At 43.3% G+C, this 19,133-nt stretch overlaps 1 protein-coding gene across 1 annotated transcript in view; it reads left to right on the top strand.

The window, feature by feature from the left end:
• Positions 1-19,133, top strand: part of oxct1a (3-oxoacid CoA transferase 1a) — a 72,371-nt gene that overhangs the window by 14,633 nt on the left and 38,605 nt on the right. Inside the window, exons 8-11 of the mRNA XM_080434452.1 lie at positions 16,872-16,979; positions 17,388-17,502; positions 18,155-18,249; positions 19,058-19,106. Coding sequence (XP_080290578.1) covers positions 16,872-16,979; positions 17,388-17,502; positions 18,155-18,249; positions 19,058-19,106 — 367 coding nt within the window. The remainder of the gene's footprint in view (positions 1-16,871; positions 16,980-17,387; positions 17,503-18,154; positions 18,250-19,057; positions 19,107-19,133) is intronic.

Consider the following 19,133-nt stretch of genomic DNA (forward strand, 5'->3'; position numbering starts at 1 on the left):
CATAGTAGCTGCAGACATACTGGTGGGGGTCAATGTTAAGTCAACCTGTTTATCCCCCACCAAGATGTCCGCCACTCCCAATGACACTTGTCGACGCCCCCTTCAGGATTTCTTTGCTATTTGTACGTGTTTTTACAAATTTTAACATCTTTTAAGTATTTTTACGCATTTTAAGTATTTTTACTCATTTAAAGTATTTTTACTCAGTTTAGGAACTTTAAAGTATCTTTACTAATATTTAAGTATTTTTACTCAAAAGTGTGTGTGTGTGTGTGTGTGTGTGTGTGTGTGTGTGTGTGTGTGTGTGTGTGTGTGTACTGTACTGTACGGTCTGTACTGTACTGTACCTGTACTGTACGTATTGTACTGTACTGTACGGTCTGTACTGTATTGTACTGTACTGTACCTCTACCTGTACTGTACTGTATTGTACTGTACTGTACGGTCTGTACTGTACTGTACTGTACTGTACCTCTACCTGTACTGTATTGTACTGTACGGTCTGTACTGTATTGTACTGTACTGTACGGTCTGTACTGTATTGTACTGTACTGTACTGTACCTCTACCTGTACTGTACTGTACTGTACTGTACTGTACTGTACTGTACCTCTACCTGTACTGTACTGTACGGTCTGTACTGTACTGTACTGTACTGTACGTCTGTACGGTACTGTACTGTACAGTATGTACGTACTGTATTGTACTGTACTGTACGTACTGTACGTACTGTACTGTACTGTACCGTACTTGTACTGTACGGTCTGTACTGTACTGTACTGTACCTGTACCGTACTGTACTATAATAATAATAATACATTTTATTTGTAACACACTTTATATTTGAAACAAATCTCAAAGTGCTACAGGATTAAAAAACATAAAAAGAAAGAGAAAACAACAATAATAGTAAAACAGTGAAATGAATAAACTTCAGATCAAGTCAGCAGGCACAGTAGAAGTTTAAAAAGATAAAACAACTACATCTCTGTCTATGCAAATGCCTTGTTAAAAAGGAAGGTTTTTAGGCCCTTTTTAAAAGTGTCAATCGACTGTGGTGCTCTCAGATGGTCCGGGAGGGCATTCCACAGTCGAGGAGCAGCTGAGCAGAAGGCCCGATCCCCCATGGTGCGGAGATTTGTTGTGCGGGGCTCCAGTACGTTTGAGTTTCTGGAGCGGAGTGAGCGGGTGGAGCGGGTGGAGTTCGGGGGTTTGATGAGTTCCTTTAGGTAGGAGGGGGCATTGCTGTAAATGCACTGATGAGTGAGGAGGGAGACCTTGTATTCAATTCTGACGGAGATGGGGAGCCAGTGTAGTGAATGGAGGATGGGTGTGATGTGTTCGTATTTCCGCACTCTCATCAGGATCCTAGCAGCACTGTTCTGGATGTACTGGAGCTTCTGGATGCTCTTGCTAGGGATCCCGATGAGAAGTGCGTTGCAGTAGTCAAGCCTTGAGGAGACAAAGGCGTGGATGAGTTTTTCGGCATCTGGCAGAGTGAGTGTGGGGCGGAGTCTGGCTATATTTCGGAGGTGGAAAAATTAGGTTTTACAGAGGTGTTTGATATGGGAATCGAAAGTCAGGTGGGGGTCCATTTTAACACCGAGGTTGGTGACTACGGGTGAGAGGGAAAGGATCTGGCTGGAGAAAGTGATGCTAGTTATTGGGGATGATTTGACCTGGTGTGGGGTGCCGATTAGAATGGCCTCTGTTTTTGAACTGTTTAACTGTAGGAAATTTTGAGTCATCCACGCCTTTATCTCCTCAAGGCAGGTGGTCAGTGTGGATGATGGTGTTGAAGGTGGTGACGGCGAGGAGGCAGAGTGGATTGGGTTGGTCCTGATGTAAAGTTGGGTGTCATCAGCGTAGCAGTGGTAGGAGATCCCATGCCGGCTGATGACACGACCAAGGGGGAGTATGTAGAGTGTGAAGAGGGTGGGGCCGAGAACAGAACCTTGGGGGACGCCACAGGTGACAGGCTGTGTCCGGGAACTTGCACCTCCCAGGGAGACACGCTCGGTTCTGTCTGTGAGGTAGGAGGTGAACCAGTGTAGTGCGGAGTCGGAGAGTCCAATGGTGGAGTGAAGACGGTTGAGGAGAATATTGTGGTCGACTGTGTCGAAAGCCGCCGAGAGGTCCAGGAGGATGAGGAGGGAGGGGGAGCCGGCATCAGCTGCCATCAAAAGGTCATTAGTGACCCTGACCAGCGCTGTTTCTGTGCTGTGGGCTGAGCGGAACCCTGACTGAAAAGTTTCGAAAAGATTATTGTGTTGGAGATGTTGTTGAAGTTGAGTGGCGACAACCTTTTCCAGCACCTTGGAGAGGAAGGGCAGGTTGGAGATGGGTCTGTAGTTATTGAAGACTTCCGGGTCAAGGGTGGGTTTTTTCAGGAGGGGTGTAATGATGGCAGTCTTTAAGGCAGGTGGAACGTGGCCGGCTTGGAGGGAGTGGTTAATGGCTGTGGTGATGAGAGGACTTATGGCAGTGATGTTGGTTTTTACCAGGGCTGTGGGGAAGGGGTCCAGGGCGCAAGTGGAAGATTTCATCTTCCTGATGGTGTCCTCAACCTCTCGCTGTGTGATGTTAACAAAACAGCGGAGAGGCTGGGAGATCACTGGCTGTGGGGCAGCAATCAGGACAGGTGGAGTGGGGGAGGCAGAGAGAACAGAGCGGATGGTATTTACCTTTGATCTGAATGAATCAAGGTAATTGTTGCACTGGTCCTCTGTGGTGGCAGTGTGGGTGGGTGATTGTGGTTTAAGGAAGTTATTTATGGTGGAGAAAAGTTGCTTGGAGTTACCGGAACTGTTATTGATGATGTTGGAATAGAATTTTGACCGTGCGTCTCTGAGGGCCGTTGAATAGGCCTTTCGGTGCTCTCTGTAAATCTGCCTGTGGACAGTGAGCCCTGTCGCCATGTAGCGGCGCTCAAGGATACGGCCTGCTGCCTTCAATTTCCGCAGCTCACTGGTGAACCAGGGGGAGGAGCGTGAGAAAGAGACTGTTTTTGTTTTGACAGGGGCGTGAAGATCCAGGAGACGGCTCAGGGTGTTATTGTACAGGTCAACTGATTCAGTGGCTGATGAGGGGGTTGCAGAGGAGAGGTGATGGAGGTCCAGGGCTATGGCGTCAGGGTTAATGTTTTTTATGTTCCTGAAATGGATTTGGCGTTTTGGCTTATTGTGGGGGGAGGGGAATGGGAGCTCCATTGAGATGACCCTGTGGTCCGACACACCCATGTCATACACCTGTAGGTTGCTGATCAGGGCAGAGTCACTGATGACAAGGTCCAGTGTGTGACCTTTGTCGTGTGTTGGGACATTAACGTGCTGTGTGAGGTGGAGGCAGTCCAGTAGTTGTAGTAGTTCGGATGCAGGGGGGGAGGAGGGGGAGTCAACATGAATGTTCAGATCGCCTAATATCAGGATATTGGAGGAAGTAGTACAGAGTGTTGTACTGTACCTGTACTGTACTGTACTGTACTGTACTGTACTGTACTGTACTGTACTGTACTGTACTGTACTGTACTGTACTGTACTGTACGGTACTGTACTGTACGGTCTGTACTGTACTGTACCTGTATGGTTGCATCTTTGTGTTGCAATCAGCCGCAGCTGTTGAGGCTGTGCTCAAACATACAGAGAGGCTGTGCTCATACAGAGAGGCCGTGCTCATACGGACACACAGACACACAGACACACAGACAGACACACACCCAGACAAAGTCAGTCATTGGAGTGGCTAGCACCACTCAAAAATAAGACTGGACTAAATTGGTTTGTGCTATAAATATTTTTACGCTATAGCGTTCGTTCAGAGAAATGCTTTGAGGAAGAAGTAAAGAAGTGGTTGGGACTTAAAATGGGAAGCCAAAAAGCAGAACATTGCCTATAAGGCAAGAGTCAGCCACTGGAGGAGGTGAGGGGACTGATGATAACAATACATCATAATAAGAATACGTTTTCGTACTGTAGTGCTTTCACCACTGGATCAGATCATAACTGGTATCAACGTCCAGAAACACAGTGATTTCCCCGAAGTATTTCTGATAAATGCATTGAACCAGCAGGCAAAATTAGTTTTTTTTTAACTCAGCAGCATGTTTATGTGTATATACCCTTGATACTTACAACTAGGCCTGTCACAATTATTACATAATCATCTAATCGCAATTATTTGAGATGATCACAATTATTTTTGCATAATCGTCATAATCGTTCGCCATGTCGAAACATTTTCACACATTTTCAAATATTTAAAAAAGCAGAAATAGCAGATCAGCAATGTATAATATTATTATATGTCAATAATTTCTTTGTATATTTAAGTTTTGTCATATCTGCCCTGCGCAATGTTTGATTACGAAGCCTAAAAGGCAAACAGAAATTTTAATTGTATTCATATGTTCCAATGTTCCAATGCCAAACACACAATTAAATCGTTAATCGCAATTATTTCAGTCAACTTACATTTGTAATCGTAACAGCCCTACTTACGACCCCTGGTCTTTAACCTCCCTACAGTCATTTTCACTTCAGACACTAGTATACTCCCTTCACTGGCTTCTGGTTCTTATCCCGTATCCAATTATTAACACTGGTGATGACCTACAAGGCAATCAAGGGCATGGCACCACTCTACCTACAGGATATGATCCACCCCTACACCCATACCCGCACACTTTGATCTGTACCTCAGGATCTTTGTCCCTCCCTTCCCTATGACACTCTGGCCAAGCATACAAGACTCTTCTCCCTCGTGGCTCCCAAGCTTTGGAATGATGTTCATTGAACTATTGTTCATTCCAAATCACTCTCGATAAATGTAATTCCACATACTTGCACACAGCTGGTGCAGCCTAGTGCAGGTGTTTATACTTCATCACACAACGGTGTTGCTTGCCAAAAAGAACCGGTCTACAAGTTAATGCGACAAGTTATTTGTAGATCGGTTCTTTTCGGCCGAAAATTTTGTATAGTTCGGTCAAGAGAAGAAAAAAGACTACTATCTCTCTGCCCTCAGGTTTCCCGTCTCTCGATGGAAAATGCCCCTCCCATAAGTAAATTAATCAATACATTTACACACGAACATTTTCGACGGCATCCCTAGTCTATCTGTCCTCTGAAACAATGTGGTTTACGGTTAGTGTAAACCAACTGTAAACCGATATATAAAATATCGCAATACAGTATGACATCACAACAAAACATATGGTCGCGTTTTGATATTGTGATATTTAATGTAATATATATCGATATGAAACAAACCAACATACAATACAAGTGTACACAGGGTATCTGTACATTTCTAAAGTGACGATGTGAGGACTTTTAAGACATTTTAATACCTCCTAAAATGAAAAAAATAAACTAATAATAAGACATGGGAGAGAGAGAGAGAGAGAGGAGTAGATATACGTATTTATAGATACCCCCCCACTCTCCTTTTCCCCCAGACACTTCCTGCCAGTCCCCACTTAGAAAACCACTGCAACAGGGTTCCCAACACCCATTACCATGTCTCTCTGTCGTGAATCTGTAACCAAATGCAATGACGAAGGTTGTGATGACGGGGGAGATGATGGGAGTGTTCATGATGAAAACGACAGGTCGTGGATCAGTGTCACACCATGATATCGCCGAATTTTCTCTCCAAAAGGAGTAATATCCCCCCTCCCCCCCTCTGACGCAAGCGCTGCAGCTTGGTACAGTAAAGACACTTGTGTGACGTTGGGAGTTGTGAGGTAGCAGGGAGGGAGTGACATGAATGATGAAGCAGCTCAGCTCAGTGCAGGCGAGACGAGGCCACAGAAACCGGCGAGGACATAATTTGTTGGGTTTAATCATGAACTGTCTGCTTCAACCTTTGCGCGAAAGGAACCATCTGCTCAGGGTGTCTGTACTAAGCGGAGGGAGTGGTTCTGAAACACAGCCAGAGACGAGGGCTGCAGTTGGACTGCATGATAACAATAACCATTCACTTTTATGCAGATTATTTCTATGTAATTACATACAGTATTCTTCTGTTTAATGGAAGACTAGACGCTGAAGTACTGTAACGCATTATGAGATCTAAATAATTCTGTGTCGCACATGTCAATCCCATGCCTGGTTTCTCTGGATGTCATTTCTCGACCTTGTTTGAGATCCTATCACACCCACATTAGAAAACAAACAACTTAAATGCTCAGAAGAAAAAATCATTTAGCTCTTCCATGTGCCAAAATCAGGCTCCATCAGACATCTGTCATTTTCAGTAGTCTTTGACAAAGTCTCTTAATTCGCACCCACTCCTTTCAACCTCCCGTTCCAACAAACAGCCCTTTGAGTCACTTGTCTGCATATGAAATAAATGCTTTTATCCAGGCGCCATCTGACGTGAATCATCACAAGCAAATTCGTGTTTTTTATGGCACATTCAATTGTGAAAGAGGTATTCACTTAATTTAAATTGGTTCATCCCTCCACATTCTGTTATTGGTTTTCATCACTCTCAAACTATGATCCTTATGATTGTCTTGTATACAGAAATGAATCACTTGAATATAGTAAAATGTACTTATATTTGACTAAAGCATAAAATTAGGCATCAGTTAATTTATGAGATATAACCTACGTGTCTAAGGGCTCAAGACACCCATTATTGTTAGAACACTTTTTGTCATCAGTCCTTACTGGTGATTTGTGAAATCACATCTGCCACCGCCCCTCTGTTGTAGCAGCGCACGCAACACGTGGACCTTATTTATGACAAGATTAATTATTGGGCACAATAAAGTAATAGGACTGTGCAGCCAGGTCCATTAAGAGCCTTTAATGCCTGATAGTGAAGCAGTTATGGTTCTCCTGACGATAAGTTGCTCTTTAGGATTCAGAGCGTACCATGTCATAAATCTGGCGTGTGGTCGGTATTGATCCTGCTGTGGTTGTACACCGAAGAGGCTGTGACCAGAGAGAGGACACCCATTGGTCAGGTGTCTTAGAGGCCACTGCATACATATTATTCACGTCGTCTCAATACCTAGGGCACAGCTTTATGCATGTGCATAGATCAGATTTGACTGTGTTTGTCACACTATGTCTGTGTGTTTTTATGGTGTAGGCTTAAAGGAACATTTCACCAATTTTCAACCTTATCTTCATATAACTGGTCCTCACTAATGATCATTATAAGATGGCACACTTTCCTATTTTCTATTCAGTCTGTGGCACGATGTCCGTCTATTCAGTCTGTCTCTCATTGGTGGACTATGGACAGTTCAGAAAACTGCCTACCAATGACACCATCGATGTGGATTCCAAGCTAATAGAAACTACAGCCTTTCTCTTCCTGGAAAGTTAGCTTGCTGAAATAGAAGCCACCGTTCTTACATCAATACAAAATAAAATAGAAGTGTTTGAAATCTTGTTTTGAAATGACCAAACCTGCCTACCTACAGTATGATGCCACTTGTAGCCTGTAGGCAGGTTTCTGAACTGTCCACAGCCCTCCTCTGAGACACTGACAGAATAGACTAAATGGCGCCATATTTGAATGAGCATTAGTTTACCAATTATACCAATTATATGAAGATGGGTTGAAAATGGGTGATGTGGTCCTTTAACCACATGAACCCTAGCTACCTGGGCGAATATTCGGCGATAATGGCACATCCACAGTAGATAGTTTGGATATTCAAGATTTGGAGTATAGAGGGAAAAAAGGAGTGGACCTAGTGTAGAGTTCTAGGGGATCCCAGTCAACATAAGTATATAGGCTATTGGATTTAAGTGGTAAGTAGGATGGCTTGGTTTTAACTAATAATTGCTACACTATAAATTGGTCGGGGGCGACAGAATATGATGCATCCATCCCACATTCAGCCAGAACAATACAGCTGTGACCACATTCAACAGCAGTGAGAGCCTGTGCTTTTAAAAGCCTTTGCTCCATGTTTTTTTTTTGGCTGTCAGTTTGATATGCAAGGAAAATTCTGGTCTGTCAGTGATGACATTTTGATTCTGAGAGGAATGGCCCACTTATTTGTCTTGCCTTGAAGAGCGAAATTATCCAGGTTCAGGGTGTTCCTTTACAGATAAAATGGTGACTTTGAAAAAGTTTAGTCTAGAGAAGACACGCATAGACAGTACGGTTTTCAGTATTTCCAGTAATGGTGCACTTTGTTGAATTTAAATATAATGTGCACATACTGATTTCGTCTAAGCCTGTGCCCTCTAACCCTTTGACTTTCACGCAGCAGTCTTTCAATCCCATTGGCTCATGTGGGCGATACTGTCTGACTTTTGACGAGATTCTGACTGTTTCATTCTGCTTTAGCAAATAAAACATTTACAATATTATAGTACTTAAGGCTGACATACATAAAGTGCTATCCATTATCATCTTAGAGATTATTCAGTGGATTAATCTAATAATCGAGAAGCATGTTTTTTATAATTGATTAAATTCATTAGTCTGATTGCACTTCACAGTTTTTGCTACTGTTTTTAAAGACATGTACAAACAACATAGGATGTATTTTATCTCTGAATATTGTGTATGTATATAATCAATTGAATGTTATTTGTAGATATCATGAGTACTCAAGCCTACAGATAATTTCTTATAATCGGACACATCCTGAAATCCTGTTTACATTTCGTATCACACACCATATGCACTCCTGTAACTTTCACCAGCAAAAAAAAAGACCCCCACCCCATACCGCACCATTACATCATTCCTCTGTCCCATTAAGCCAGTGTCGTATTGTGTGATTTATTCAACCTCCTCCAGCTTAACCACTTAAAACCCTATACTTAGTTGACTGGCATCCCCAGGGCTCTATACTGGGGCTGCTCCGTTTTTCCCTTTACACACCAAATCTCAGAATTTTCACAGAATATTCGTCCCAGAATATGGACGCTAGGGTTCACGTGAATAAGAAAAAGAGCATGTATTTTGTGTGTCAGACAAGCAGATTGTCAGGTTTTCTGACAATTTAATATAGGAAAGTACTTTGAGAATTACCAAATCACCAACAGCTCCCACTATGGTTGCTAGGTAACCGATCGGTGCTATTCAAATTGGGAATGTTCTATATAGTATCCAGCAGGTACATTTATTTCCTTATCGCAGGTACAATACAGTGAAAGGCCCAGTGCATTGTGGGATTCAATACACCGGGGATTATATCAAAGCGGCGTTCTTTGCCACAGTTGGATTATCTGTTGCAGTAGTAAACCATGTACCTGATTGCTGTTGATGGCTATGAGTGTGTGTGTGTGTCTGTGTGTGCGCGCGTTTGTGCGTGCCTGCGCGCGCAAGAGGGTATACAGCAAGTGTGTATATAATGTTCTGTATACCTTCAGAGCGGTCTGGGGTCTAATTGGACCTGAATGAGATCCATCCTCAGGGTTCCATCAACAGCCTCCAGCCATCTGTCCATCTGTGCTGAAATGAAATCAAGGGTCATTGCCTAGGCTGGGCAGTCGGCCCAGAAGAATGAAGGAGAAAGATGCAGTTTATGTGTTGTATTTGGGACCTGGTATTGGGCTATAAATCTTGAACCGTCCGTAGGACGTGCAGTCAGACTTTTCTTAAAAGTTTACTTTACTAAACGTTTACTAAAAGTTTGTAAAGTCTGCTTTACCAGATGTTTACTAAAAATGAGTTGTGTGTTGTGATATTGGTTCATCCGGACATACATTATGTCAGTGACAGACTCGTGCTGAGGCTGCACAGATGGGCCAGTGTTTGGGGAACCAGGGTTACTTATTTTCACATGCAATACAAAATATGGTGACGCATGAAACTGTGTAATATAAGGCAGCTTGTATATATATATATATGTATGTATGTATGTGTGTGTGTGTGTGTGTGTGTGTGTGTGTGTCCGAAAGTCAGTGGACACTGGACACAGTGTCTAATTAGTGTTTGCGAACGCGGGAGGAGGCGCGGCGAAGCCGCGCCTCCGACCAAGTGGAGCTTACTATGTAACACTGCTTGGGTTGTGTCTCCGTCTGTGTCTCTGTGTGCACTGCCTGTGTGCAGCTCCTCTGAGATAAGTAAATGTCCAATTTAGACGTACCATACATCAAATGAAAGGTCTTTGAAAACTGAACACACCTGTCAAGGTTGCGTTTAAGCCCGCCCCTTCCCCCGGAAGCCACGCCCCGGAGAAGGCTCCTAAAAACTCCCCATTGAAACCCCATGTTAAATGAAAAGTGCCCGAATCGCTCCCAAACTTTTTCTACCCCCCCTAAGTGGGGGTCTACGAACAAATACATCGGGCTCGGATTTTGGCTCCGCCCCCCGGAAGTGGGTGAAACAGGCACTTCAAACACTTTGTTGAATTGTTCAAAAACATTCCAAGTTTTTTTTTTGTGAATTTGTATTTTTCTAAGATGCTCCTTTTAACGCAGATTTAAAAAAAAAATCATTTTTTTTTTCTTTTTTTGCGTTCGCTTACCGCGCGTCTTACTTGTTGTAATTAGTGCTCTTTGTTCCAGTGAATGGAAATTTTGAATGCTTCATCTACTAGACCAGGGGTCTCAAACTGGTGGCCCGCGGGCCAAATGCGGCGTGTGAAGGTGTCCAATCTGGCCGTGAGATGATTTGGGGGGAAAAGAAGACAATTATTCCTGGCCATTTATTAGCCTATGTGTCTCTTGGTATGGGTACAGTACTTAAAGAAAGCCAAAGACAGCAGTTTGTCATTCCACGCCCCAGACCCACCAGCACACACACAAACACTTACATACACAGAGGGTGTGCACAACTGTTCGCCCTGCATGAAGTCGAATTTTGCTAAATTATTTTGGAACCCCTGTTGTAGACTATTTTGTGCTTTTTGTCATCATTTAAAAGGCCATTCCCTGTTTCATAATGACAGTGCTGCCCCCATGCTACCCCAATCAGATCTCTGACCACAACCCTATCACAACACCACCTTTGGAATTAAGTAATGATATTGGTGGTCATAGTGGATCGTCACGTCACATTGCATATCATTTGAAGCGTAAATGCATGTAACGCTTTGGCCTCTGTGGCGTACTTACATAGAAGCTGGCTGTTCACAATTTACTTTTGTATAGCATAAGAGGCTCTCTAAACATTGCGAAGAAACTGATTGTTGTGGTGTCAATATTCTGGGTTAGAGGAGCCTGAGCTAAGCCCAGACACTGGCAGGCTAACAGAGCATGGTTAAGCTCACACACACACACACACACACACACACACACACACACACACACACACACACACACACACACACACACACACACACACACACACACACACACACACACTACACAGGGGGGAAGATGGAGAGTCTATAAATACACAGGGTAATGAGAGTATGGAGTCACTGTCATCCTTCTGTTCTGTCACCCGTAGCCACTCTGTCTCTTTCTCCTCATTGTCGCATGGCACACCACACACACACACACACACACACACACACACACACACACACACACACACACACTATGCAGACAGGTGGATTATTGTCTAAGATAATCGCACAATTAAAATATGAATTGTTACTAAAGCTATTACACTGCTGTGTAGTCATGAGATCTTGCCGAAGAAATTGGTATGTGTGGGGTTACTTAATCATGTCCTCGTTTTGTGATCTCGTTTGTTAATTTCGATAATTAGCTGTGTTTTTTTTATCTTTTTTTAAATTTCCCCCCATTTAGTCATTATGACAATTCCCATTTCCCTCTGTGCGTGTTGAGGAACATGCTATCCTTCCACTCCCCACTGAACAGGCATCGACACCAAGCTGTAGGATTCGCTAGTGCAGTGACAGCTTCTCAGCCCGCGAACACGTTCAACTGTGTTCGTCGGAGTGCCCGGTTAAGCTGGATGCACCGTGGAGGATTCGAGCTCCAATCCATGTGGTGGTGGGCAATATCTTTATCTCTGCCACGGCCCCTTATTTTCTATTTCTTTTTTTAACCAACAGTCATTCTGTAAGAGGATATGTCTTTTTCTTTCTTTTTACCAGCTTGCTCGAAGAGCAACACACACACACACACACACACACACACACACACACACACACACACACACACACACACACACACACACACACACACACACACACACACACACACACCTTCATCATCATCATCATCATCATCATTTTTGCTCGCGTTCTCAACCACGCACACACTCACACACCTTCATCATCATCATCATCATTTTGTCCCGGGCGGCTCGTGTCGTGTCGCAAAGTGAAAATTCTTGAAATAATGTACAGTACTTTCTGACACGTGCCTCCCCAACATGCATGCGCACGTGCATGGTGCATACACGGCCGTGGAGCCCCAGCGCGCACACGCACACGCACACGCACACGCACACGCACACACATGGTCACAGAGAGAAGCAGCCGCGTTGTTTCTCAACCACACACACACACACCTTCATCATCATCATCATGTTATGGCCGTGGAGCCCCAGCGAACACAAACACACACACACACGGTCCACGCATTTGAATACAAAAATGTGTTTACATCTCATTTTGTGCTGCAGATACAAAAAAAAGATTGGATCGTGGCAAAAAAAGCTTGCAACAAGCTGGTATAATATGACTGTCATTTCTTATTTCATTTTGGATCAAGACTCTTCAATTGCCATGCTGCCATTTTTTTTACTGCCAAAGACGCTACATGTAGTACATCAGAAGACTTATGTCAGAAATCTTTTTAATATCGTCTTCCACTACTTTGACAGTAAGAGGGCTGCCTAATGAGAGCATTGAGCCAGTGTTGTTGGAAAGTTCTGTGCTACTTAGGATCTCTGCTAATGCCTTCATGTATTGATAGGAACTCTTTTGTAACTGCCCATGTTTGTTTGTTTGTTTTGGGTTGAGCAACAATGAGCAATCAGTTGGACAAATTGTCTAGCACTTGTCATCACTATTGATACGCGTTGACAAATCTCACACACACACACACACACACACACACACACACACACACACACACACACACACACACACACACACACACACACACACACACACACACGCACGCGCGCTTTTCCACTGCACATCCAATACATATACACACTCCTACTTTCTCCTTTTCAAGGTGGTTTATTCTAGGAAACTGGAGACATGTGTGCCCATCAGTTTGAAACTAATTGGTTTTGACAGTGCTTACAGCCCCAAAGAGCACAAACTGACAAAATAAGGTGCGTGTGTGTGTGTGTGTGTCCAGAGGGCTCTTTCATTCCCTGTATCTATGTGCCAGCTCTCTTCATGCCTTGCTCTGCTCGTGTGTGTGTGTGTGTGTGTGTGTGTGTGTGTGTGTGTGTGTGTGTGTGTGTGTGTGTGTGTGTGTGTGTGTGTGTGTGTGTGTGTGTGTGTGTGTGTGTGTGTGTGTGTGTGTGTGTGTGTGTGTGTGTGTGTGTGTGTGTGTGTGTGTGTGTGTGTGTGTGAGGGCATTAACGAATTGTGATATATGGTATTCGAATTATTCGACCCAAAAGTATTCGAATAGTCGATTATTCGGTTTGATTATAAAAAAAATTATTATTATTATTATTTATTTTTTTCAATGGCATTGATGACTTGACTCAAGGAATGCGAGTTGACGTCACACCAGAGCTCACAGCTGCGTGTCTGCTCTAGAAATTCGAATAATCGAATAGTGGTGTGATAGTCGAATAGTCGGTTTGATATTCGAATATTCGACTTGTGTGTGTGTGTGTGTGTGTGTGTGTGTGTGTGTGTGTGTGTGTGTGTGTGAGAAAATGTGACATGGCTGATTAAGCATGTAAAGTGCATAAAGATACATCTGTGAACACGTATATATTCTTTAGACTTGTAAATGTATTTTCTCTTGATTACTCACCATGTGCATGTGTTTTTTTATACCCTTTTTTTGTTTTCAACATTGATCCTCTGGTCTAAAACGGCTACATCCAAGCCCTGGTGCAGCTGGAGCGCATCACCCACATGAAAGGGAGAGAAGGCTGTTCATATACAGTACACACGGCACATTTAGATTGTATGAGCTCGTTATTGTGCCGGCCTAGCTTTGGAAGGCTAATTGAAATTTGAGCTGAATACAGCAAATGTGAGATACAATCTTTGAAAACAGCTTTGTGTTCTCTCCACATGAGTGATGAAGAGAGGGGAGAGAGGGTTTTGTATGTGTTTTGTTTAGTTCCAAACTGAGGGCTCCAGTGTTGCCAGATTCTATGAGTGAAACAAGCGACCATGTCTATGAAAACGTGCCCAAAAGAAGTGACCAGTTTTACCACTTGAGCCCTATATACACTTCAGTAACAAGCCCAAACAAAAGCAACCTGCAAATATCAATATTTACAAGTAACTTTTCAGGAAAATAAGCCCAATGTCGCTTATAATAAGCAGACTTGTGCCGTCGGCCGACAGTGCAATAGTGTGCGCAAAACTTTTTTACTTCCGACTACAACAGACTGCCAGTCTGTTGTAGTCTGTTTGGTGGAGATCCACCTTTACTTGTAGCTGGCATTTTTTCCCTTCCACTGTGGTGCTTTTCCAGATGAAGTACACTTGATTTTTAGTTAAGTAAAAATAGCAATGCCACAATGTGGTAGTATCTTTGAAGTAAAAGTCCTGTATTCCAAATTTTACTTGAATAAAATCAGTAAACTATTGGCATCAAAATATACTTAAAGTACTAAAAGTAAAATAACTCATTATGCAGAAAGTTTTTCAGAAGTAAAAAAAATGTGTCGATCTTTTGAAAATAGCTGATCTACAAGCTCACAACGCATCGTGATGTGACTCTGTGAGCTTATACATCTGCCATTTTCAAATAGACAAAGTATAAAATAGGGCTTTCAAGTTTTTCCCGGTTTCCCGGTTTTAATGGGCAAAAAAAAAAAAGGATGGTAGAATCACTTTCCCAGCCGAGCAGCCTCTGGCCTGCTGAAAACAAAATCCTGCGTATCCATGACAACCCTAAGATGGAGATCCACTATTGGCCATTGGCTCCTCTTTTTGCAGTCAGCTCTTGAGGTGAGGAGGGAGGCAGCATAAGGAGGGATTCAATTCAATGTGTCTGTTAGCGGCTGTGTGCCCCTTGTGCAAATGCAATAAGTAGTTTACACTTGTGAATTTTGTTATCGTAGTTCTCACCCCTCTCTCCTTCAGAGATGTGAAGACAAACACAGTGTCCTTTCTGTACCTCTATATTTGTACCTCTATACAGAGTTACGTCAGTTTTCATTCCTCAGCCATTTGTCTGGGCCCAAAAAAGCCAGCTTTAATCTACACGGCTAAATGCTTAATTCTGCCTATACGATTAGGCCTGCCTGTGTTTTTCGGGACAGATTTAGTGCAGTCAATACTTGCCGTCACACACCACATATTACTGCTAAATGTACTGTACAAGACGAGTTGGAGTGGAGTGAAATCCTTAGTGAGTCATTTAACTCTGAGAGTGTACAAATGGAATCAAATGGACTCTTACGGGTCTGTTGAGTTTGCAGCTTGCACATGCATACACACCCCTGCTATCTGCATCGGAGGAGTTAAGGCTGTAGGTGCTATTTGTTGCGATACCATTTGCTGCAACAGAGGAAGGAGCAGGTGTGGTCCTTGGGGGGCCTACTATCCCTCAAATCAATAGCCATTCCCATCTGTATGTCGTTAGTCTAACAGAAATATCCTAGACTCACACTCGGCCCGTTCAAACTGTTCCTTTTCTTCTCTTCTATAATAATTTCCCATATTTGATTAAATTCAGAAGGGGATCTCTGGTAATGACATCAAAGAAAAGGACCCGCACACTGTCTGGAACTCGAAAAAATGTTGCTCTTTATTCAAAGTTTCGGTCGTTAGACCTTCATCAGGACAGACACATCATATTTGATTAAAAAAACAAAAAGAAGAGAAAACAAACTAATAAAAACATTCTGGAAATCTTATAAGCTATGTATCGGTTTAATTGTTTTTCTTCCATCTCCGTGTACAGTAGTTACTTTGTGTCAAGCGCTGAAGATGGACACATTTTGAGTTTGAGTCCCTCTGTAATGATTATCAGAATATGGTATACAAAATATTACAGGTGCTTCTCCACCGAGTGTATGGGATAACAAAGCCACATACACACAATGGAGAAAGAACCCTGTGTTTCTTATGCTGGAGTCAGCTTTGAAGCCACTTCTCCATATACTTTGTTGACTGGAGTCCCCCAGGGGTGTATAATGGCCCCCTACTTATTTCCCTCTACACCGAATATCTTCTCAGAAAATAGCTGATCTATCTATCAAACGTTCCCCCCAGAACAGGGACGCTAGGGTTCATGTGTTGTATCCTCCACCAGCCCCATATCCACCACCTGTCCACTGGTATGTGAGTTTAGCAGTTTCTTATCCCAATCGAGAGTGTCTACTCTCAATGAGTCACCATGCTCTGCCGGCGATGACTCAAGTCACAATGCCCTGCCGGCAATGACTCGCATTTTATTGAGAGATGTGTGATAAATAAATGTAGATGGGCATGGATAGAAGGAGCGGGTGGAGATCATTTGTCACAATCTGAAAGTGTTCTCAGGGACAATTCTGTATGGCATGTTTTGCCGTGAGAAAGATCCCAATCACAGGAGCGACATCTACAGCAGTCACTTTATACTTAGTAGAGAAACACATTTAAAAAGGTGGGGGGCAGAAAGAGGCAATTTCAAATCCTCAGGTTTATCTATCATTAAATCTGCGTTGCTTTTTCTACAGTATACTGTATCTGAGTGGGCAGAAGTTATTTCCTGGGAGAGTGATTCTATTAGTATGGTTCCCTGATCTCCACTTCTACTCATTAGGACTGGGAGATATTTTCCCTGGAGAGGTCTGTGCTCATCTGTCTCGTCTGTTTGTCTGTCTATATAGGTGGAGGAGATAGTGGATGTGGGCAGCTTTGCTGCAGAGGACATCCACATCCCTAGCGTCTATGTCCACAGGATTGTCAAAGGAAGCAGCTACGAGAAGAGGATTGAGGTATGCACTCATAAATGCTGTGTTCAAACTCAAAGGGGTCACTGGGAAGTGGGCATATGAGCAGCAATGGAGTATGTGATTATGCCTTGATATGTGGGTTTGTTGTTTTCCACTATTGTGTCTAAAATCCCTCCATAGGCAGCCACTGATTGAATTAACATTCTGTCTGAAGACCAGCACTCCAATTCTCCAATCCTAAAGGATACGACTATTATGAACAAAATAAGTTAATTGATTTTCATGTGAACAGTGCTTGGGGGGTGGGCGTGGGGGTCGGCATAATGGCCGCCGTGTGAATATTGGTCAATTGCTTTCTACCCATGTTTCTCGTCTGGCTGATAATCTTTCACAATCTTGCCATGCTGCTCAAGGTCCCTTTCTTTCTTTCACCTTCTCTCTCTCTCCCAGAGACGCACAGTACAGAAAAGCCAGGCAGAGAAGCCCAAACCAAAGAAAGATTCTGATATTGTTCGAGAAAGGATCATTCGCCGGGCTGCTCTGGAGTTTGAGGATGGAATGTATGGTATCCTTTTAAAAAACATAAAGAGATGAAATATGGAGTCACTCTACAAGGTTTCTGCCCAACAGCAATGGTATCTGGTTCGCCATCTACCGTCTGCCTGAATCCATTGTGAACGCAGCATTAGAGTATTATTACAAGTAAGACGCGCGAACGCTGGAAGCGAACGCAGCTCGAAAATATTGTGTATTTACGGACTTGTAATCCGTGTTATTTCACTGTGATGGGGAGAGAAGTGTGTGTGTGTGTGTGTGTGTGTGTGTGTGTGTGTGTGTGTGTGTGTGTGTGTGTGTGTGTGTGTGTGTGTGTGTGTGTGTGTGTGTGTGTGTGTGTGTGTGTGTGTGTGTGTGTGTGTGTGTGTGTGTGTGTGTGTGTGTGTGTGTGTGTGTGTGTGTGTGTGTGTGTGTGGTGCATTTAAATCAGAGCATTGTCTAAATTCCTGCACTCTGGCGCCCTCTACATAGGTAGTGCATGCACACAGACAGACAGACAGACAGACAGACCCACAACCTGAGCAGGGTGACATAGTAAGCTCCACTTGGTCGGAGGCGCCTCCTTCCGCGTTCGCAATGATATTATACAAGTAGTATTATTGGTAGTATTTGTAGGCATTATGCTTAGTTAGGTTATGATCCTTGACATCAGAGTCCATCAGCCAACCTTGGTATTGGTATTCCCATGATGGCCAGCAACTTTATCAACTCTGACATCACTGTGCACCTGCAAAGTGAGAATGGTATTCTGGGATTGGTAAGGCAGCCACTTATTTTCTCCTATTGTTTAAAATGATGTCTGATCTTATTATTTATAGGTTTCAGTGCTCCAGGTAAACACACTAATGAGGAGAGTAAGGCCTGATGCGCCAATGTCACAACAAAAATAGCCCATCTACAAGCTCACAATGCGTCGCGACACGACTTGTTGTGAGCTTGTAGATCTGCTATTTTCGGTGCGCGACACAGCGTCCAACCAAGTATAAATCAGGCATAACGTTATTATTGGTCCGCTGTGAAGTTTGCCATTTTTATCAGTATACTACATTTAAAACTGAAGCACTCCTGAGCACATCATTAGAAGAGTAGCCATCCTTTTTTAAGAATATAATTTTAGTTCAGGTCCTCATTTTTTCCAATGTGCTGGATTTATTATATAACGAATGTGGGGGTTTGACAGTTCAATTCTTTCCCCCTGCATTCATTATTTGCCTGCTGCTCATCCAACAAAGGATGCCGCTACGGCAAGGCTTTCCAATCAGTTCTGTTGACGGGAGAATGTAGGCAGCTATGCTAATGACTAAGTTTCACCTTAGTATGAACATCAGCCTTCAGCGAAGTGGTTCTGTAGCCTCTCTCCTCTCCTCTCCTCTCCCCTTCTCTATGCTACCCCTATAAGGATTGCTCCTTTTGTCACAAGGAGAGAAAATCAATGTCTCATCTAATCAGAAAGATGTGATTGTGCCTTTGTGTGTGTCTCTTGACTTGAAAGATCATGGTCAGTCAGGTGGACTGACCTGATTGTGTGTGCACGCGGTCATCTAATCTCTCTGCTTTCTGTATAGGGCCCATACCCCACAGAGGAGAACGTAGATGCAGACCTGATCAATGCTGGTGAGTTTCCCTGAGCAACAGAATGGG

This window comes from Gymnoscopelus braueri (genome assembly GCF_963280865.1).
Source record: "Gymnoscopelus braueri genome assembly, chromosome: 7".
NCBI classification, from domain to species: domain Eukaryota; kingdom Metazoa; phylum Chordata; class Actinopteri; order Myctophiformes; family Myctophidae; genus Gymnoscopelus; species Gymnoscopelus braueri.